This window comes from Cibotium barometz, chromosome 48 (assembly GCF_041138505.1).
Source record: "Cibotium barometz isolate CiBa-2024 chromosome 48, ASM4113850v1, whole genome shotgun sequence".
Taxonomy (NCBI): Eukaryota; Viridiplantae; Streptophyta; class Polypodiopsida; order Cyatheales; family Cibotiaceae; genus Cibotium; species Cibotium barometz.
In genome coordinates, this window is record NC_141093.1 from 36,023,686 (window position 1) to 36,046,389 (window position 22,704).

A 22,704-nucleotide genomic window follows, 5' to 3' on the forward strand; every position below is an offset into this window, starting at 1 on the left:
CCAGAGGTAATTTAAAAAGGGTAGGATCAGTGTGGAACCAGCCAGCCTTGTGCCTGGTGTCCTGGTTATCCATGGTGGTGATAATGGGATAGTGGTCAGAGATGCAGGTCGAAGTGTCAACCTGACATTCACATCTGTTATGTTTTGCAACAATTTCGTTGCTAGCATAGGCTCTGTCCAGCCTGGCTTTCCTTTTGAGCTCCCCTGTTGAGTAGTTCTGCCATGAGAATATTCCTTCCTGGCCTAGGACTTGCAGATTGAGTTTGCGTTTGACTTTCTCCCAAGCAAGCTTCTCTCTTCCAAATAGGGCCTGCCCCTTGGCTTGGAACCTGTCTTGAAGGGATTCTACCATGTTGAAGTCTCCCAAAATGAGGGTGGGGGCTTGCAGGCTGAGGAGAGAGTTCCAAGTTTCAGTCCTTTGTTTTTGAGGTCCATGGGCATAGATTCCCACGAGAGTGAAGTTGTTGAGGTACATTGCAATCCATTGGTTGTTGTGTCCTATGTGGAAACCCTTCAGCTCGGAGCTGAGGTCGAGGTGAATTCCCACGGCCAAACCTCCACTTCCTTGGGAATGCAGGGTGTGAATCCAGAAGTGGTCGGGAGAGACAGTGTTGAGCCTTCTGTTCAGCTCTTCTCCTGTAGTCTTAATCTCCACTAAAACAATGATGTCCAAGAGGCCTTTGGTTTTAAGCCACTGTCTAACCAGTTGCGCTTTGTTCAGGTCAGTTAGGCCTTTTACATTGAAGCTGGTTATTTTCATTATCTTTTGTTGGGGGGTTTGCTAGTTCCTCCCTTGGTGGCTGATTGGGGGGTGGCTCCAAGTTGAGCTCTCCCTCTCTTAAGCTCTTTACTGATCTCCATGTCATTCGGTAAATCAGGCTGTGTACCGGTTCTGTTCTCCTTTGTTGGGCTGGATACAGTACCCATTTCTGTATCGTCAAGGTTATCCACCTCCTTCTCTAGTCTTAGCTTGTTTAGTGGAGTACTTTCCACGCAGTCCTGTTCCTCTTCAGTAGGGCAGCCAGGACTGAATACCTGTTAGGCTTTATTATAGGCACAACGGGTTTAGGTTTGACAGTTGGCTTTCGTCTGCTGCCTACTGGCACATCAGGCTCTTTGAGAATGGATGGCGGGTTGGATGTGGAGGGGGGGGACTGGACCAAGGGCTGAGGGGGGGGGAGCTTTGTTAGCTAGGTGAGGAAGAATGATTTGAGGATTCTTGATAGGACAATTCCTAATGAGATGACCCTGTTTTCCACAGTGAAAACAGGAGTTTGGAAGATGCTTGTAGAGAATAGGTTGGGTGAGGGAAAACTCCCCGTAACCAATGGAAATCTCTTCCGGAAGGGGGAGAGACAGGTCTAGTTCAACGAGAACTTGGGGGTGCCATGCGGGATTGTAGTCAGTGAAAGCTTTGGTGCCTAGAACTTGACCCAAAGGAGCTAGGATGGCTTTGATCCAAGGAGTAAGGTGAATGGGTAGGTTGGGGAGCTCTACCCACACAGGGTAAACTGAAGATTTAGGGCCATCCGGGTTGAAGTCTTTAGTCCACCTCATAAAGCAAAATGGGAGGTGCCTAAACATCCATTGTCCCAAGCTGATGACTTTCATAGCCATGCTAGCCTCTTTGAACATAAAAATGTAGTATCCTTTGGCCAGTGCTTGCGTGAGCGTTACCTCAACTCCTATGGAGGACCAGCTGTCTCGGATCCAGGCTTTCATTGCTTCCTTCGACGGGCGCGGGCCAAAAAGCAGGCCGACCAGACATCTTTCAGAGTATTCTTCAACTTTGTTCCTGACTTGCTCAATAGGAAGACTTACATGGACTGATAGGGGCTGGGGGTTACCTCTTTCAGCTGTGCTGTTAGGTTCTTTCTGTTGGACGCCGTTATTGTTCTGACTGATTTCCTTTGGGGGAATGGGGGCTTCTTTAGGTTGATCCTTGCTTTTTGAAGATGACAGCTGCTCTTTAGCTTCCTTGAGTTCTTGCATCAGACGGGAGTCTTTTTCCATTACTGCTTCTATTAATGAGTCGTCTCCCCAGGGTTTGTCTGGGAGTTGATTCCACTGGTTTGTTCTAGGAGCTTGCAGAGATGAAGAGGGAGAAGCACCGGTAGAGTGACTGCTGAGCATTTGAATGGATTTTGCAGGTGATGGGAGCTGGTGGGGACGAACAAGGGAAGGGCTCCTCCTCTCAGTGCCCATGCACTTGGGAGGGCATCCGCCCGCAGAGAAAGAAAGACGGCGATGCAGCTTGGCGGGAAGCAGAGTTCAGAGCTTGAAGGGCGGGCAATGGAGAGAGCGGTCGTAAATGTCAAAATTTGCATAAAAATGCAAAAATAGGTTTAATGACACTTACACGCATCGGAAACATTGAAGCATGCGTATCCAACCATCGCATGCAACGCCCATCCACCAAAAATAGCACCAAACAACCAAAAAATCACCAAAATTGGTTTAAATTTGCCAAAAAAATGGCATTATAACGGCGTTAGAGAGATATTAAGGAAAGAAAAAATTGATCTAGTCAAAGGTTGCTCTAAATACCACAAGGATCTCTCTAACTAGAAAACAAAGCTTATGCATTAACAATGCAAAATAGGCATATGCTCAATCCACCCCACCACCCCTCCAAGCCCAAGGGATGCACATAGCACTAGTGAAGCAACCATACCTTAACCTTGGTGTCCCATACCACCAAGAGGTATCTCTCCAGCACCACAAGGCTATAGAATAGAGATGAGGCTAGAGTGTAAACCAAGCCTCATCCAAGAATGATGCCTAGAGTGTGTGCCACATCCTGCTAATATAGGATTTGGTAAGAGGGGTGCCTACCCACTTTCACACTCTCTCTATGGGATTGCCATCCCAAATCCTTGCTCCTAGTGCATGTGACCTTTGGTATGCCATGACCTAAACCCTAAGTGGGTTTAGCCTAACCCTAGACTGGGTTAGCCTCCTGGTATATCACATATATTCAGTTTCTTATCTTGGGCAAGATGAGATCTGGTGACGAGAGCTCTTCACACATGAGGGGTGTGGAGCCATCAAGTCTATTTTTTGTGGCTTGCAAAGTTCGAACATCGCAATTTTCCATCCCTAGGTATTGTTGGAAAGGTCCTTGCAATAAGGTATCAATTGTCATCAACTCTATATTTTAAGATTCCGCAATTGATGGGATTCGCTTGTTCTTTGCGTCACTCATTCCCACTTGCTCGTTGTTCAGTGTACCTCAAGCTAAACTAATTAGCTAGTCTTTATCTCAAAGAAAAACTAATTGACTAGTCTTTACCTTAAAGATAAACTAACTAACTAGTCTTACCTTAAAGCTAGACTAACTAGCTTGTTTTTACCCTAAATATAGCAAGACATTTTGATGAGATTATAGGTCTCATCAAAATGTCTCACTATATTTAGGGTAAAGACTAGTTAGTTAGTTTAGCTTTAAGGTAAAGACTAGTCAGTTAGTTAAGCTTTAAGGTAAAGACTAGTCAGTTAGTTTAGCTTTAAGGTAAAGACTATAATCCATTTAATTTCACAAATATTCACATCTGTAACCTTTTTTTAACAAAGGTATTAACTTTTAATAAGATTCCATCTCGATGGTGGTCAAGCTTTTAACATTGTTAAAAGATATTAACTTTTGATAAGATTCCATCTCAATGGGGTGATGAGGCTTTTTACATTGTTAAAATAGATTTTGCTATTATATATAAATGCAAGCTTTGGTTCTCTCTCTCTCTCTCTCTCTCTCTCTCTCTCTCTCTCTCTCTCTCTCATATCTAGGAGAAAGGCACTATTAACATTGTCTCTACAGGGGGGGACAAATGTCTTTCTTGATGTTCATGGTTTACTGGCCACACAAGTTTCTACACTGTTATGGTGCTTAGCTGGACTAGGCCTAAGGTGGTGTGCAAATGGGCTTCCGAATAGGTGCTAGGATAGTGACTCATTCCTCCCTATTCTAGATGTCACCTGGTAGAGCTATCACTAGGTTTGGTGACAACACCACAAAGCTACCTAATCATACTCCTATTTATTCTCACTCCTTCCCCCCTCTTCCTAACCTAAGCAGTGTAACTACCCTTGCAGATTTCATTGTTTGAGCTCACCTTCCATTGAAATATCCTAAGTGAGGAGTTCCATGCTTTCTTGTCCCTTACGTGGAACTACTATCACCTTGGGGGTTGGCGCCTTGGCGGTGACTTGGTGAGATCACCCAATCTATTTTCTATAATTTTCCAAGTGAGCACCTTAATCTTAATCCATGATTGGTCTCAAGAGAAAGAGGCTTCATGACCATCTCTACAAGTCTAAACACTACCTTTTTGATGACCAATGTTCTTCCCAGCTTCCTTCATGATTGGTCTAAACACTAGGTTCTTCCTAGCTTCCTTCTTGTGATAGTGGTGTTGCCTTGTATCTACTCCTCTCCAAGCTTCCTTCTTGTGATGATGATGTTGCCTTTTTATCTACTCCTCTGCAAGCTCCTTAAGATTGTCACAAATGAGAGGGGTTTCTCTCCCATTGCATCTCACATAGATTTTCTTTCCCTTACACTCCCTTCTCTCACCTTTTCAAAATAGCTCAATCATGTTTACTCTAGATTGCAGCTTAAGGAAAGAGGGTTTATTCTTTCACTCAAGAAATACTCATGCATGCATGTTCTTCACATCCATACATAAAGCTTAAATCTTGAGATAAAACACATGCCCAATCACTCAAATCCTATAAATAAGAGCTTAACCTAAAAGTGCTTAAACAAAAGCTAATTCACTCAATATAGACACATTAGTGTGCAAGCAAATCAAAGAGAAAGAATCACATCAAAGAGAAGCAAGCATCAGTACTAAGAGGAAAAGCAAAAAATAGCACAAAGTTTTAGACAATGCAATGTGTGGTCCATTACAAAGTAGAGAAATTGACTTATATACATGTGGATAAGGTAAGTGTGGGTAGTTCACACATGGTTGGTGTTGCCCATAACTCACCTATACCTTAGTCTAGCTCTCTACAAATTAATTGAGCCTATAAAACATTATTGGGCATACCCTAGTGCACGGCCTTCTAGTGCTACATATTACTCTATTAATTGATGGATAAGTCTAATCATACAATCCAATTCTACACATGTGTCATTGAGATCCCATCCTTATTATTTGAGACGACCGATGGGTGATGATGCCCATAAGCTTAAATTACCTTACCAAAGCCTCAAAATTTGCCCAAACTTTGCCCAAGTTCTACCCTTAGCATGTTTACCACACCTGGTGTGACCTCTCTGGGACCAACTTTCTATTAGGAAAATTGCTTCTTCTTTTTTGTAAATGGTATGGTTCCAATCAAATTTGATGGATGACTAGGTGAATACTCACTGATCCTTAGACCGTGGTTGTCTAGCTTACTGGCACAACTACTTCTCACAAATTGCTATTTTTAGAGAGTAAGTGCTTTGATCCAAAAATATGTGTGATGTAACTTTTTTACCATCGTTGACATTTGACTAGCATTGGGTCAATAGATTCTCATAGTCTCTCTCTCTCTCTCTCTCTCTCTCTCTCTCTCTCTCTCAACATCCACTCCCCCTTTCTCTCAACCCTTTCCCTATCTTATAGATCATCTTGTATCCCTCTCTCTGTCTCTCTCTTGTAGCCCTCTCTCCTTTCTCTTTTATCTTAGCTAGGCCTAAAATCTATCTCTGTTTACAATCAGCCTTTAAATGATTTCCTACTATAGGAATTATCTATAGAACTCACATCATGTACATGCTTGTTTGCTAAATTTCTCTTTACAAATTGAGAGCTCTCATTTTTAGAAACGAAAGGAGCCATTAATGCCTTTAAAGACATATGTTTCCAAGGCTTCTACGATGATGAAAACTAATTCATCTAGGTTGCCAGGCAAAAGGCCCCAAAGTCATCACCATCAACACGAACCTTCACAAAATTTAGTTTATCAAGTGAAATGGTGTGGCCTAAGAAGGAGCAATCATCCCACAAGAACCTCTCCTTGTAATTGAGCAAAACATGAGAATCTACTTGCAATGAGAAAAATTAGGGTGAACAATCTATATATTTACAACCTAAGAAGAAGCAAGGCATCCCACAATTGCAACTGAGGAAGACATAAGAATGTGCTCATAATATAATGAGCAAAATTAGGGCAAACAATATATATGTTTGTGCCCTATACTCCTAAAAGTGGAGTAGCTTCTTCCAAAAAAACTCTCACCAAACCTTACACTAGTGGAACCACAAGAACTTGTATCAAAAAGTGAAGTAACTTTTATAGCTCTCTCACCAAACCTTAAACTTGTATCAAAAGTGTAGACACTGTTAAAAGTGGAGTATCTCCTTATAAAAAGTGTAGACACTGTTAAAAGTGGAGTATCTCCTTATAAAAAGCTCTTTCACCAAACCTTACATGAGTGTAACCATAAGAGCTTGTATAAAAAAAGGTACAATACCATAAGAACTAATATCTTACATGAAGACAACGCATCTAGCTCACCCACATCAAGCCCATGGTACATCAAAGATGGTAGCAAAATATGCTAATGTTTACTTGCAAGAACTCATTTATCTAGAGAACATTAGAGGTAGTCTCTCAAGCTTCTTCATGGATATGCAACACTCATCATTGAGTGTAATGGATTTCCTCTCATTAAGGCCTAGCAACTTTGTGCCTAGATTCCACTATAACAAAAATTGCAAAGAAAGCAGGAGGAAATGAAGAAAGCAAGAGTACTAGAAGAAATGTAGAAAGCAGGAGGAAATGAAGAAAGCAAGAGTGCTAAAGGAAATGAAAAAAGTAAAGTATATAAGAAGCAAAAGATTTAGAGATCAAAGCTTAAATATTGAGTTGGAGAAGTATCCCAAACCACTTGAAGGTATTCCTCTACCCAGAAAATGACCTCTTAAACCAACGACTCAACCTCCCATGACCCTCATGGCTTCTATCGTCACCATTGCCATTCCCAATCATTTCATAGAAATGTAGAATGGTATACCAAGCTAACTTGCTCTTCAATTTATCTTAATCCTATGTTAGCCAAATAAATCTTATGCATGGTTCTTCCTCAAGGGCTTCCTCAAGGGTTATGTGACCTTATTAAACCTTTTCTTTAACTTTACTTCATGTGACATGGTGCCATGCTTTCTAGTATCATTTGAAAATCTTAACCAAAGGTCTACGGTAATATGATGTATTGTAATGTCACTAAGAAGCATCTAAAACCCTCATCACGATTAGCCTCTCCAATCTATTTCCTATCATTGCTTCACTGAAGGGTCCTCTCACTAAAGGGTCCTCACTAAAGGGTCATTAGTCAACAATCACACCTATTTTTTATATAATGGATTCTCCCATCAATTTTGCCTTCCCCACTAGTCAAACAAGATTTAATGACAAAAGAAGTCCACATGTTCATACCACTTGTACATGAGGAAGAAATAGAGAGAGCGCACTAGCAAACAATCAGAGAGAACTCAACCTCACATGAGAAAAAGTAACAACAATGTAAAAGCTGATCAACTTCATCATAGAACATTAACAAAGCAAGTGAAGTAATGATTATTCATTATAATCTAAAAGAGGATAAAAGAGCCATAAAAGAAGGAAAATGAAAAAAGGAAAAAATAAAAGAAAAACAAACATAGTGTGACAAAAGGCCCGTAAATTAAAGAGTATAGCCCTACACATTAAGTAGACTAAATGGACAATTAGTCACTAGTATTGTCTAACTTCTTTTCTTCACATACTAGCACGTCCACCCCATCCCTTCCAAAGAGACAATGACCCAATCATGTAACATTCATCATTGATTTTGCTACAATACCAACTATATGCATGACAATCTCATTGCTCCCCTCTGCTAACTTCTTCTTTCGATACCAAGGATGTGTTTGTACTTTCACTTTTAAAATCATCATCATAATATTATAATTATCTTCCAGTTGACATTGTAAAGTTCTCTAAAGAAGACGCTCATGTGTCTTGTACGTTAAGAGTTCATAACATGAGAAACTTGACTAGAAAGACCAAACACTTGTAAAATCTTGGTAATTGGTCATTGGGCACCTGGAGTCACTTACTCTTGGGTGGAGGAACTTAACTAAAAATACCAAACATTTGTAAAATCTTGGTAATAGGTCATTGGGCACCTCATGTCACTTACTCTAAGGCTTACCAAGTATAAATTTCTCATGTTTATAAGGTCAATTCTCCACACATGCAATTAAGCTAGTGTGTCTCTACTCTTGTTCTTACTCTGCATTCTCTTTCATGCAATAGGATTAGAGAGAGTGTGTGAGTGAGGATACTATCACCCATTGGATATTGAGCTGCTACCATTGCGGTGTGACAACGCACATGGGAGAGACCCATGTGATCAAGCTCTCTACGAGGGTTGAGCTCTTGAGCTTACTCAAGAACTTTGCCAATCCCCATGATAGTTGCAGGGATGAAGATAAAGAGCTCTTAATGTCATGCTTTAACCCAAGGTTCACCACCATCACAATCCTATGCCAAACTTTCTCTATCTAACTCTACCACATGAAACTCTAAGACTTAAGTCCCGCATCACCTATAGGACTTGAGTTAGGACTAGAGTTTCTCTTCTAAGACCTTAGTACAAGATAATATCTAAAACTTAACTCTATTTTAGAAGAGCAACTCTATTTAAAAACTCGATTCCTACATCACCTATAGGACTTGAGTCCTAGAGTTTCTCTTTTAAGACCTTAGTATAAGATAATATCTAAAACTTAACTCTATATCTTAGAAGAGACACTGTATTTAAAAACTTAAGTCTATATCTTAGAAGAGCAAATCTAGGACTTGAGTCCTAGACTTAAAAACTTAAGTCTATATCTTAGAAGAGCAAATCTAGGACTTGAGTCCTAGAAGGGTGAGGGTGAGCTTTGTCTAGGGGTCAACTTAATTATGTGTTTCTTGATCTAGCCTCTATGTTAATAGAGGATACTGCTATAGTTTGTAGCACTTTTGTTGGCATGTTTTAAACAAGAAAGAACCAAAGGAGTATGGTGTAAAAGTGATAAGTCAAAAATATCAAGTTTTAGTCTTGTTTAAAAACTTTATTTCCTTGAAGTTAGCCATCTAAGTTATTTAATGTCATGTGTGTGTCAATATCACAGACAATTTCAACATAGTGTGAATCAATCTTTGCAAAATGATACATATGAGGGACTTTGTACTAAAAAACTGTAAAATGTAATGGATAATAATATCAACATTAAGATCAAAGTCTATGGCTTGACTCATGAATGAAAAGAATATGATTCATGGTCGAGAGAGATTAAAAACAAGTAGCACTTATAAGGGGATTGGCTAAAAATGCTTATTGAAGTTAAAAGAAACATGCAACATTATTGACAAATTCATAGGTTTCCATTCGTATATAAGGCTTAGTTAGCACCATTCAAGTTATGTTCTAATATTAAGTGTGGTAATGGTCCATCTTAGCATGCCTCCACTTCTTTATCACATCCAATGCATTTTTTCTTCAAAATATAATATAGTGTCTATTTGTCATATTGACTTTTTCTATTCATAGACAATTTCAACACGGTGTGGACCAATCTTTGCAAGATGATACATATGAATGACTTTGTACTAAAAAAATGTAAAATGTAGGATATAATAATAGCAACATTAAGACAAAAGTCTATATCTTGACTCATGAATGAAAAGGAAAAAATCTATAGCTTAACTCATGAATTAAGATAGAAAGCCTATAGCTTAACTCATGAATGCAAAGAAACGGGATTCATGGCCGGAGATATTAAAAACAACACTTAAAAACATGTAACACTTATAAGGTGATTGGCTACAAATGCTTATTGAAGGCAAAAGGAGCATGCAATATTACATGTGGTTAATAAATTAATGGGTTTCCATTAGTATATAAAACTTTGCATCATGCAAATTATCTAATATTAATTATGGAGATGGTCCATCTTAGCATGGCTCCACTTCTTTATCAAGTGTTTGATCCATTCACCAATGTATTAAATATAATATAGTGTCTAGTTGATCCATTCACCAATGTATTGTTTCCTCAAAATATAATATGGTGTCTAGTTGTCATATTGACTTGTTCTATTCATTTTTTTGTTTGATGTAGAGGCTTATTATAGCACGACACTTTAAAAAATCAACTATTCATTAGATGCTCTTAGCACGCTTTTTTTAGATTGGGGTGAAATATGTGAGTTGGAAGGAATCATATACTTATACTTTCCAAGTACATTTGATGCTCAATTGCAAGCTTTAAAGTAAAAGAGTTTATTGTCAGAATCTTCGGTGGTTATGTACATGATGCTTTTAGCATATGCAAATCTCTCAATGAAGCATGATACTTCTCATTTTATAGCATGATGCTTTTAGCATATGCAAATCTCTCAATGAAGCATGATACTTCTCATTTTATAGCATGTTAGAGCATGCACTTTTACAATTATTCACCTCCATGGGGTCATACTTTAGATGTGGGAGATGTGAAGTGATTGCTAGTATGAAATTTTGAAATTCGCTCCTTACAAATTATCTATTGCATTGGTTTACATTTGATTCTTGGAAGCAATGATAGAATTCTAGATGGTATTCTTACCTTGATTTCTTCACTCTCATTATCGATTTGACGAGTCAAACAATTAAATATGCCTTTTCGTGAGCATGATTTCTATATACATGGTAAGATAGTGATAGTTAGTTAAGGTCCATGGATTTCTTTATGCATATAGTTTCCGTCATGAGACGGTGTGCATGTGCTCTAGATTTTGAGGTGCAATGTGGATCCCCATACACGGAAGGAGCCTTTGTTTTGAGAGCCTTACTTTGAGTGAGTGCTTTGCGTGTTTGGGGTTGTGTAGACTTTGATTGATTCCAAGATGTCGACTTGAGCATAGCTAGGTTATTGTGGTGGTTGATAATGTCCTAGTTAGGCTTCATGCATGGAAATTGTTGACAAGTACACACAAATCTAACAAAATTGGGATGCAAGGAAGGGATAACAGGGAGGAGTCACATGGATGAAGGTATAATTTGTTGGGGTGCGTTGGGCCCATGCATGTGGCCAAGGGGCTTGACTCTAAAGATAAAAGGACTTTAAAATGGCTAAAGGCGGTAAAGGAGCTATAGAGAGATGCTGATGTGAATAAATTAAAGTGGGGGGTATCTTCACACTAGGCATTTGTCTATGTGTGTTGCGTAGAAGGAGAAAGCGCGCCACGTGGGTGTATTGTTAATCTTGGTCTTATTATTGATTTGTTGTTTTTTAATACCCTTCGAAAATTGATTTTACTTTTTTTTTAATGCGCCCTTTTTTGCATGGCCAGCAAGGGCGGGCGCGGACTTTTAACAAAATGCAGCCTGGCCGGGAGTTCAAACCACGTGAGGCAGCGGAGACCGGTGTTTGCCCGGCACGTGCGGGACCCACACGTGCGAGGGGACCCACACGTGTGATGCCCCGAGGGCTTGGGCAGCCTTAGAATTCTTTCGCGTCGGCAGCTACAGTTAAGGGAATGAGAAGGGGTGACAGGTGTGTACACAGGCCAAAAGGGTACCCCGTACCAATTTTGCGTGTCTCCGGTGCTACCCAAAAAAATTCTCCCCCCTTTGTCTGGGCTGCCAAAACAGTTTTCCGCCAGCCCTCTGTATGGCACTTTGCGTTAATAAAGCGCTTGGCCGACGCGCTTGTCATTACCTAGACCATTTCTCTTCAGTCCTCCTCTTCACCTCCCCACATCAGCACACTCATTAGCACCCATTACACCCCTCTGCAGGCCTTCTGTGGCCTGTAAGCCCTATTGGGTCCTCCATTGTGGGGTTCTTCTTTATTCGCTCCTTGATCTCCTCTACTTTGCACGCCTTCTGTGGCCTGTAAACCCTATTGGGTCATTCTCTTTTGGGCTCTTCACCTGCAGAATTGGGTCCTTCGTTTTCAGTAGAAGGTCCCTACACTCTGTTGGTTGCTTCAGGATTGGATCCTTTGCTTCTTCTTACCGTCATATCGCCTACATACTCAGCCATAGCTTGCACGTGTACCCTTGTCTGTTCTTATGGTAAAACGCTTCTTCAGGAGAGCACCAATAATCTCAACGCACATGGCGTCCTTCCAACATCAATGAGTTTAACCCACATGGTATCCTTCTGTTGATCTTCTGCAACAAGCTCCAGGTCAGCACCTTCAACATCACAATTTTGGGCACACCATTGCTTGGTTCCAGGAGGATTGCAAATAAACTTCCACGCCAAGGTAAATTCTACTCCTTTTGGATCGCACCCTCCTTTGATAGAGTTTGCCATGCCGCCCAGTTTCGATTTCATGGAATGGTGGAGGAAGGAGAATCACATGGGTGGCACCCCAGTAGTAGTGAAGATGGAGAAGCCCAACAACTGGTCTATGCTTGAGCTTGGTGGCCCTGAAGATGACGCCTTCCACCTTGCTGATAAGGGTAGGGGGAAGAATGCCAAGCAGCTCACATGGGTCATGCTGCTCAAAGCACATCAGGCAGCTGGATGGGTGACTTGGTTTGCCCAGGCACTGTATGGGTTGCTCTCAACCATCAAAAAACGCCTCATTCTACGACAAGGCATTGAAGACAAGCCCCAGAAGGGTCGGCTTTTCAACATAATCAAAGTGCTGCTGGCCTTTGCCATCTTTATGCTCGGGTTTGAGCTCATAGCCCACATGAAGGGATGGCATTTTACAGCACCACATCTGCACATTCCCGACTCGCAGGATGTACAGGGACTTCTCCATTCCACCTATGTTGCATGGATATATGTCAGAGCAAATTATCTTGCCCCTCCTTTGCAGTCGTTGGCAAATGCTTGCATAATCTTGTTCCTTATCCAGTCGGTGGACCGAATCACGCAGTGCTTGGGGTGTGCGTGGATCAAGCTCAAAAAGATCAAACCTGTGCCTAAAGTGCAATCGTTGGATAATGGGGATCCAGAGCAGCCATATTCTGGGTACCCAATGGTGCTGATTCAAATCCCCATGTGCAACGAGAAGGAGGTATGTATATGGGTCTGTCTAGAAGTTGTTGAATTCAGTTCAATCCTTTCATTAGAAGTGTGTTAGAATGCTTTGACAGAATTTCATTGTAAATGAGAGCAAGAGTATAAATTTGTGTGTGTGTGTGTGAGAGAGAGAGAGAGAGAGAGAGAGAGAGAGAGAGAGAGAGTATACTAGCATCTGGATGTTTGCAGGTTTACCAGCAATCAATTGGTGCAGTTGCCCAAATGGACTGGCCGAGGGATAGAATGCTGGTGCAAATCTTGGACGATTCAGATGACAAAGACACTCAGATGCTAATCAAAGCAGAGGTGCAAAAGTGGCATCAGAAAGGTCTTAAGATTGTGTATAGACACCGTCTGCTACGGACTGGGTACAAGGCTGGCAATCTGAAGTCAGCTATGAACTGTGACTATGTTCAAGACTACGAGTTTGTTGCTATTTTTGATGCTGATTTCCAGCCGCAGCCAGATTTTCTAAAACGGACTATCATACACTTTAAGGTGACATGGTTTTCCCGTTTTTTCACAGCATTTTGTTTATATTCTTATATCCATGTTAGCAAGGGGCTTCTGTCTTGTCTTACCATCAAATCCCTTTTTTTTATAGGACAATGAAGATCTGGGCTTGGTGCAAGCTCGATGGTCCTTTGTCAACAAGGATGAAAATCTCTTGACACGGCTGCAGTACATCAACTTGTCGTATCATTTTGAGGTTGAGCAGCAGGTCAATGGTGCTTTCCTCAACTTCTTTGGCTTTAATGGCACGGCTGGTGTTTGGAGAATAAAAGCACTAGAAGACTCTGGAGGATGGCTGGAACGCACCACTGTTGAGGACATGGACATTGCTGTCCGAGCACATCTAAATGGATGGAAGTTCATCTTTCTCAATGATGTCAAGGTAATACCCAGGAGATGGTATATGCCGGCGTGTGTGTGTGTGTGTGTACATGCATGCATGCGTGGATGTGTGTGTGTACGTGTGTGCCTATTCAGAAAAACACGTAGTCTTATTTTTTAAAACCCTCCGCACAAAGGAGATGTGGGGATTTTCTTTGAAGTGTGACACCACCACCCCCTCTTCCTCGGGCAGGTGTAGTCCTCCCTGATGTTAGTGAATCATTATGTGATCTTAATTCTAAACACACAGTTCTTATACCTGCAGTGCCTGTGTGAAGTACCAGAGAGCTATGAGGCATATCGAAAGCAGCAACATCGCTGGCATTCAGGTCCAATGCAGCTATTTAGGCTGTGTCTTCCTGATATCATTACCTCAAAGGTAAGCATAGCTGACATCTTAAGCAATTACAAGTGCTTTTCTTTAAGTTGTTACAATGAGGGCATGCAAGCACGACTAGCCTGTATGGATTCCATTTGGCCAAAGGGAGTATGTTTTGCTCACATGTTACCTCACTTCTGTATTTTGTGCAGATCTCTGTTTGGAAGAAATCAAACTTGATCTTCCTTTTCTTTCTGCTCAGGAAGCTTATCCTTCCATTCTATTCTTTCACACTTTTCTGCATCATTCTTCCGTTGACAATGTTTATCCCGGAGGCCCATTTGCCTGCCTGGGTGATCTGCTATGTGCCCGCCGTCATGTCCTTGATGAACATTGCACCGGCTCCGAAGTCGTTCCCTTTCATTGTACCATACCTGCTCTTCGAGAACACAATGTCAGTCACCAAGTTCCATGCCATGGTCTCAGGCCTATTTCAGCTTGGAAGTGCATATGAGTGGGTTGTTACCAAGAAGGTCGGCAGAGCTTCAGAGACAGATCTAGTGGCCCTTGCTGAGAAGGAAGCACAGGCCAATCATGAACAGACCAAGCTTCATCGGGGGGTGTCCGAGTCTGGCCTTGACGCCTTATCTAGAATCAATGATCAGCCCATCAAACCCAAAAAGAAGAAGGCCAATCAAGTTTACAGGAAAGAACTTGCACTGGCTTTTCTTCTCTTGATTGCAGCGGTACGAAGCTTGCTATCAGTGCAGGGTGTACATTTCTACTTTCTGCTATTCCAAGGGATCTCGTTTCTCTTAGTTGGACTGGATCTTATCGGTGAGCAAGTGAGCTGATTGTTGATGAGGTTGAGGTACACACACACTGTCTACCCTAGTGTGGGGCTTCCTCTCCACAGTGAATCAAGAATCTTTGGGTGATGATCTTATGCTTACAATAACAAAGTTAGGTCTCAGCTACAAGCGTGCAAGTGGTTCTTGTAGACTGAAGTTTTTCTTAGTTGACTTAATGGCACAACGCTGTAATTTTGTAGGGGAAATTGGAAGCATAAAGATGCTTCAGCTCATATGTTGGCAGTGTTTTTGTAATTGTTGCAAGAGCTTTGGTTATCAGCTCTCTATGTCTTCATTAGTCACTTGCTGGGGTCGTGTAGTGATTGCTTACATGAACTACAGTTGAATTCTTGAAGGCAGTCTGTATTTATGATTAATCTGCCTCCTCGATATAGAGTGTTCCCACTCATCATAAGGATATTCTTTTGGTCTGAAACATTGTTTAGACCATTTTTTTAATGTGTAGACTACCTACTTCTAATGTATAGACCTCTTTTATGTTCTTCTATGGGTGTAAGTTCAAGTGTTTTTATTTGTCTACCATAGGTCTATAAGATGTAAGTAATGCCGCTCACTTTCTTGAAAAGAAGGCTAGAACAGGTGCCCAGATGGTTCTTGATGGGCCTGGAATTCAGGCCAGGTTTGAAGGTCTTCTTTGACTCCCATTAGTAGTTGGCACCTATCACATGACGTGGATCACAATCTACAGAGGCTATTTTTAGAGAGTTAGGCTCCTTGTCTTCCAGCCACCCTTTCCTTTTTGAGACCTAATAGTCATGTACTCGTGCATCGCTTGCATACTAGCCTTCATCATGGCTATTTTTCTCCGATGTGAGTGTAGTGATAGGAACTTAATTTACTTACTTTCTTCTATGGATGTTATCACAAGGTGGACATCGGAACCTTACTTTAAAGACAAACCACAAGGGCTTTCAAGCACATTTTTAAATCTGATACTGTTAACCATACCGGGCTATGGCTAGGTGCATCTATGGTCTTGTGTCAACAGCTCCAATGTATCCATGTATACTTGGAGTTCTTTGTATTCTGTTGTTGATGCTGCCTCTTGCCCTGTCTCTACATGTGATGGGTATGCATGGATCTGCCTCATGCATATGGGTAGTGATGTTTTCACTGAACTCCATCGCATCGTGGCCTTTGCATGAGAAAAGAACTACCACACAAAATCTATGATAAATTAATTGTGCTCATATTGGCCTTAATCTAGCTGCTGGTGATCGTGGTCGAAGCGGAAAGGAAAGAAGTTTAAAAAGGAGTCAATATGGTAATGGAAGATGCCTGTCCAAAACCCAAATCAGCCATAAGGTGTACGAGCCAAACACACTCAACTGGAGCTGGAAAAGTTGCCCTATACTTGGCTTCAGCAGTTTTAATGGCCCTGAGCAGTTAGTTGCATAGAAGAAGGCGAGGCTATCCATGTCAATCTCTGTATTCCCTCTACTATCTCCTCAACATGAAAGAAATTGTGTTGATGAGCGATCAGCTCGAGCAAGGGACTCAGCTTGGACAACATCATGAGGGATGGGTAAGTTCACTAAATTGGATGATGCACATACCATGATGACTTCGTTTTGTCTATCTGCCTTCACTATAGCTGGCCCAATGAGATGGTGGTGTCTCCTAGTGTACATCCTGTCTCTCTGCTGAAAGGATCCAAAACTTATCAAGCTTACCCAACAGGTAAGGGGACAATGCCAAAAACCTACGACTCCAATCATGCTGCCTGTGACTTGTGCATGTCGTGCAGTGGCAGTTCAATCAAGCTGTCTCAATCTGCTGATCAAGCATGTAAAGCTCTATGGAAGTCCACTAAGCAGCAATAAAGACTTTGATTGGGCTGTCGTCGTGCATTGGAGTATTGCCATCTCCAACTCAATGTGTTACCGTATGCACAGCGGACTAAGAGCTTGATGTGCTCTCTCACCAATGCCACCACTCATCGTCTTCAATGGTGCTCTGTGAAGTAAGATGTGGGTCTATACGTAGATCTGCCAAATTGCGGTAACACATTCCCTTGGAGACGTCGTCCAACAAACCATTGGTGCTCTTCATAGGCATGTACTAGGGCCCACTCCTTTTTTTTTTTTTTTGGGCGGTGTTTGTGTGTGTGTGTGTGTTTTGGTTGTGGGTTCCAGCCTCTGGCTCCTCTTCTACATCCATCACTGTCCCCTTGAAAAGAGGCTTGTCTCCCCATGGTCCATGCAATGGTGTCCTAAATGACAGAACAATGTTGGTTGATGTTTCATACTACTTGCTCTTAAATATAGGTAAATATGACTTGCACTTGAATGTAGGTAAATTAGTTATGTTGTAACATTGATTATTGGAGTGTCATATGACCCAAAGCAAGTGGATGTAGCAAAGCTATTTTCCACTAGCACATGTATACATTGGGGTTGAGGTACACAGGCTTTGGGCATGGGCTAGTATAGATATACTTTAGGGTAAGTGGTTATATAAGTCATTTAGTAGACAACTATTGTACCCTTTATGATCATAATGATCTTTCATAACTTTTGATATCCTTAGATATCATTAGCTTTCTCTCTAATCCAAGCTAATCCAAGTTAAGCTAAGCTAATCTATGTTAATCTAGTGTAGCTTTCTTTCAGTGGTATCAGAGCTCTTGGCTTAGATCTTAATGTTTTGATTAGAGAGTGATTAGTACTTATCTATTTTTAAATTAATACTTCTACATATTTTTAGATTTTTTTAATTTTGTTTTAAGTGGATTAGTAATAGGATCAATGGTAATCATTTTTGGACATATGTTAATCACATATTTTAGAAATCCTAATTCTTACATAGATTTGGGAGAATCTTGATTTTTGGATTAAGATTTTCAGCTATTTTTATAGCAATTTTCTTTGAACTTCCTTTCTAAATCCTTTTGATTGGTGGTTCCTTTCATCAAATCTATTCATACACTTTAGTTTCCTTCTATATTTGCCTAGTTTTTGGGAGATCTTGATAGTTTGGAGGATATTGAAAGATCTTGATGTAGTTTTTATCAAGAAGTGTGTAGTTTACAATTTAGTTACAGATTTGTTGTGCAGAGTTTTGTAGATTGTGCATTGTTAATGTGCAGAGTGTAGTTTGCAAAGATTTTGATGCAGTGTGCAAAGACAAGTGTACAGAATTCAAGTTCTTGGTACTGTGATCATGAATCATCAAAGTTTGGTGCAAACTTACAACAGTAAGAGTGAGCTTTATCCCAATCTTGCTTAATTTTGCATTTGCTTGAATACTGTGTAAGAAAGCTTGCTCAGCAACAATTACAAAGAAAGTGTAAAGTTCCTTGAGAAGGGAGTCAAACAACGGACATTAGTGTTTTGAATAAAGGTGCAAAATATGTAGTGTTGGTGCAAACTTGTGTAAACATTGTTGTGTTGAATGCATTTCAATGAAATCTGTTGAGATATGTGGTGCCAAAGAGCACAAGGAAAGTATGGAGTGAGTGTAAGAAGGCACATCACCAAGTGAGAATTATCCCACATGCAAGAGAAAAGCTAAGTTGTACTCTTCTCATATAAAAGGAGGATATTTCAAGCAATGGAATACAAGCACAACATCTCAAGTCTTTTTATGAGTACAAGCTTCCATCTTGTAACCTAACTGAACTTAAGTCTAGATTAGTGGTCATTAGTGTAGAATTAGTTTATGATTAGGTAAATGTCTTGTTATTAGAAAGTTGTTTAGGAGAGCTCGATCCATGATTCTCAACATGGTCAAAATCTTGGTACAAGAGTGTGCAGACTCAACAGTTTTGATACAGAATTGATAAATTTAATTACAAATAACCAATTAAAATCAAAAGGCTAAACCTTAACACTTGTATTTGCAAGTCAACCTTGCTGGGAATCAAACCTAGTCCACTGGTATTAACCATTGTGTACCATACACCACAAGGTTCCGACTTGCATACAAAGGTCAGTAATAGTGTATGAAAGAAAAAGCCATGATAAGTTCAATAACAGAAATTAAATTTTTAAGATTAATTCAACCAGCCCTTCACTTGGCCATTTGTGTTTGAGGGGATGATTTGTGTGTAAATGTGCATTTGAAGCCAAGTGTATTTTGTTAGTGGAAGTTCATGTGTAACACGGACCAATTTGAGTGGTCCATATGTCTACATACATCTTGGGGTTGTTCACACGATTGGGTGTGCTTATGAGTGTAGTTGAGTATTCTTGGGGCTTGTTTGCAATGCATTTGCACATTCTTAACTTTTGTTCACATGCAATGCGAGTCCTTGTGCATCGCTAGCCTACGGTTCACACACCTAGTGCATTGAGGGAACACTTTGGGATTTTTAAGACCTTGATGCTTTGAGATTTGTTGGGTGGTGTTCATGCGCATCCATGGTTTATTACTACTACCCTTTCGCTACTCGCGGTCCTTTCTTTCTTTGGCGACATCTTGTCACTCCTGATGATTGGGGATGCATGTGTGGTGCTAGATTTTTAGTGGGGATTGTTTGCACACAATAACATGGACTACGCGACACGATTAGATTATACATTACCATTTTTGACATTGTGCATACATTTGGAACATCTAGACTTCAGTCATTGGATCCTTCATCATCTAGCTATGAGGAGACAGTCCATTCAGGACATAGATGGAGGATAGAGCTGCAGAGTTTATTGTCTACACATGTTCATCTACGAGATGAGAGAGATTCACACATTTGGCGATGCCTTGACTGTTGGTCATTGAGATACTTCTTAGAGGCAGATGGGTCATTGAGATACTTCTTAGAGGCAGATGGGTCAGTTTTTCTTAGTTGAGATGATTCCTATGATCACTTATTCGATTGTCCTACATTCAGTAGTCGTGATTATACTACTGAGGATATATACCACACACACATATACTGAGGATGATGATGATGTATCTTATATACACACATGATGATGTATTGCACACACACATATGATGATATTGATACATGTGCACATGATTTATGTGATAGTGATGTGAGTTAGATCATGTGGGCATGATCTCAAGGGCAGAGATGGTAGGCGAGTACACCAAGCATTGATATTTCTACACCTTTCTTCCTTCGTACGGATCATGTGGATATTGGGGGAATTCTAAAGGATCTACCCATGAGCATACGATGGACCATGAGGAGATAAGGCATGAGGTTCTTACGTTAGATATGTTGGGATTTTCCTCGAGAGTTCACATGTGGGGATATATACGGTTTGACCACTACTCATAGCTTTCATAGTGTTCGTTTGGATATAGTTCATGTTTTTGAGTTATTTGACTTGAACGAGTTACCACACTAATCATTGGTTCATTTTCCAAAGGTCACTCTTCTCAAAAAAAAATTTGACTTAACAGTCTATTTGGGTTTATCTTTTTCTATCTTGCCTAAATTAGTTGAAGAGATGGGCCCTTCATTAATCACTTGTTTGCCCTTGTTTTCACCCAAAGATTTGTTTTCCCTTATTTTCAGCCGAAGACTTGTCCTTTTGTGGTGGAAAGTCTTGTTCATAATGACCATCCCCACTACATTTTCTACATAAGGGAGTATAATCCTAATGTTTCATCTCATTTGGACAAAAATTAGCTATATGGCCCTCTTGTTGGCATTAATAACATATGATCGAACCTTGTGGCCTAAAACGATTTCCACCCATAGGATTAATCCTAAACCCTCCAAAATTCCTCCTAAAAGGAGAACGACCCTCTTCGCATATTGCCATCATTAGAATAATTTGATCTAGGCATAGGAGGTCTTCCTTATGTAGGTAAGACTCGTTGCATGAATGGTTGCGAAGTTGGTCCTATCTCATGAGTTGCATTAGTCCTATCCATGAAGTAATAGTTACTTTCAAGGCCTTGCGCCTGCCTTTGTTAATGATTACAGTTGACAAAGCGTTGGTCTTTTGTATGATTGTTTCTTAGGCACTAAGCACAAAACAAAATTTTAGTTTGGTGTGGAACTAACCTTGAAGTGGTTGGACACTCTGTTGCTAAATGGCCACACCCATGGCACTTTCCACATTTGCAGGTGCATTTTATGATGCCACTGCATACACCTCTTTCTCTTGGGGACAAAATGCATTAAAAACTTCTTCTTTAAACTTTCCTAATGAATTAGCCACTATCTCTGTGACTTTAGCCTCACTCAAAATTTCTTGAGGGCTACTCGTTTTGCACCATATAGGCAGGCACTGTCACATAAGAATTTAGTGGCACACATATGCCGATGGGTTGGGATTTACTGGTGTAGATCCTTGTATACTTGTTCCATCCATGGAAGGCATTCAATAGGATTCTGGTTGGTCGACAGGCTTTACCTGAGTAGCAAAAGTTGGTTGGGGGATCTTGTAATAGCTCACACGTCGCCTTTGTTGGCTCAATTGCACTTCCTCCTATTATCTAGCTTCTTGTTTTGCATCCCCTAAGGTGGCAAGATGACTTAAACTCACATGAGTTTAAGCTTCTATGTTGCATAACCCATCAATAAATCTATGTTTTTGGGTCTCCTCATTTGGGGCATCAGCTCCCATCTTCCTCACAATAGTCTCCATCCTCTCAATGTAATGGTCTATTCTCTCATTTATACCCTGGGATAGGTAATCTAATTGTTGGGCTATATGTTCTTGGAAGCCTTGCCTTCTAAATTTTACAAGAAAAGCTTGTGATAAAGCATTGTATGTTGCTTTAGAAGTTACATCTAAGTTTCCATACTAACTATAGCAGCCTCGTCATTAAGTGTGGCTGGAAAAATGTGTAGTTTTTGATCATCATCAACAATCTCATTAGCCACACATGTAACTTCGAATCGTTGTATGTAGGCATTGGGATCTTCATCCCATAAAAAACCACTACACTGAGTGAAATCCATTAAACGCACTACTACTCTAGGCACGAGCATAGCCATTGAGAATAGAAGATTTAAACCAAAATCTTCCTCTTCTTCAAAGAAGTTTAAGGCTCTTGTTTTAGGTAAGTTAAAGAGTTTCCTAAGAAAAAATTTTGGGCTATCCCTGAAATCTCTAAGATTCTTTCGTACGCTTGTTGGTAAAGGTGTATCAACACTATCCTTGCTTTTCTTTGTGCTACTCTCTCCTTCATCCTTGATTGGACTTATGTCGGGTTGATACCCAACGTCATCACTCATAGGGCTTAAAACTACTCGATCCGAATATTGAGGATCACTCTCACTTACACTAGAGAGACTACTAGCATTCGCTTGACCTCTAATTCCTTGATGAATTATCTCATTTATCCTTTCCAATCTCTCAGCTAATTGTTGGCTACGTCTCTCTTCTCTTCTTCTTCTTCTTCTTCTCTCTTCTCTCTCTCTATCACTCACTTCACTTCTTCTCTCTTCTCTTCTCTCTATCACTCACTTCACTTCTACCACTTGCACTACTCATCCATCTAATTTTCCTAACTTCTTTAAAAAACTTAATCGTCTGACTAATGTAGCTCAACACTTCGCTGACATTGGGTAATCCTAAAGGTGATTGAGTCTCTAGAAAAGCATATAGAGGTCTCAGGAAACTAGCATATAGAGGTCTCAGGAAACTAGCATATAGAGGTCTCAGG

At 40.5% G+C, this 22,704-nt stretch overlaps 1 protein-coding gene across 1 annotated transcript; it reads left to right on the plus strand.

Moving 5' to 3' along the window:
• The first annotated feature begins 11,680 nt into the window (after positions 1-11,680).
• LOC147611129 (putative xyloglucan glycosyltransferase 5) lies at positions 11,681-15,617 on the plus strand. The gene is made up of 5 exons (XM_086785794.1): positions 11,681-13,042; positions 13,237-13,545; positions 13,652-13,942; positions 14,207-14,320; positions 14,473-15,617. Exons 1-5 carry the CDS (start codon positions 12,326-12,328, stop codon positions 15,112-15,114), a joined length of 2,073 nt encoding a protein of 690 aa, XP_086641920.1. The 5' UTR covers positions 11,681-12,325; the 3' UTR covers positions 15,115-15,617.
• The last annotated feature ends 7,087 nt before the right edge of the window (positions 15,618-22,704 follow it).

What these genes read in the sequence shown, in the direction of transcription:
- LOC147611129 (XM_086785794.1), top strand. Translation starts at nt 12,326, where the DNA reads ATGCCGCCCAGTTTCGATTTCATGGAATGGTGGAGGAAGGAGAATCAC. An exon ending in TCTTTCTCAATGATGTCAAG is followed by an intron (nt 13,943 to 14,206) that starts GTAATACCCAGG and finishes TTATACCTGCAG; the next exon opens with TGCCTGTGTGAAGTACCAGA. An exon ending in CTGATATCATTACCTCAAAG is followed by an intron (nt 14,321 to 14,472) that starts GTAAGCATAGCT and finishes TATTTTGTGCAG; the next exon opens with ATCTCTGTTTGGAAGAAATC.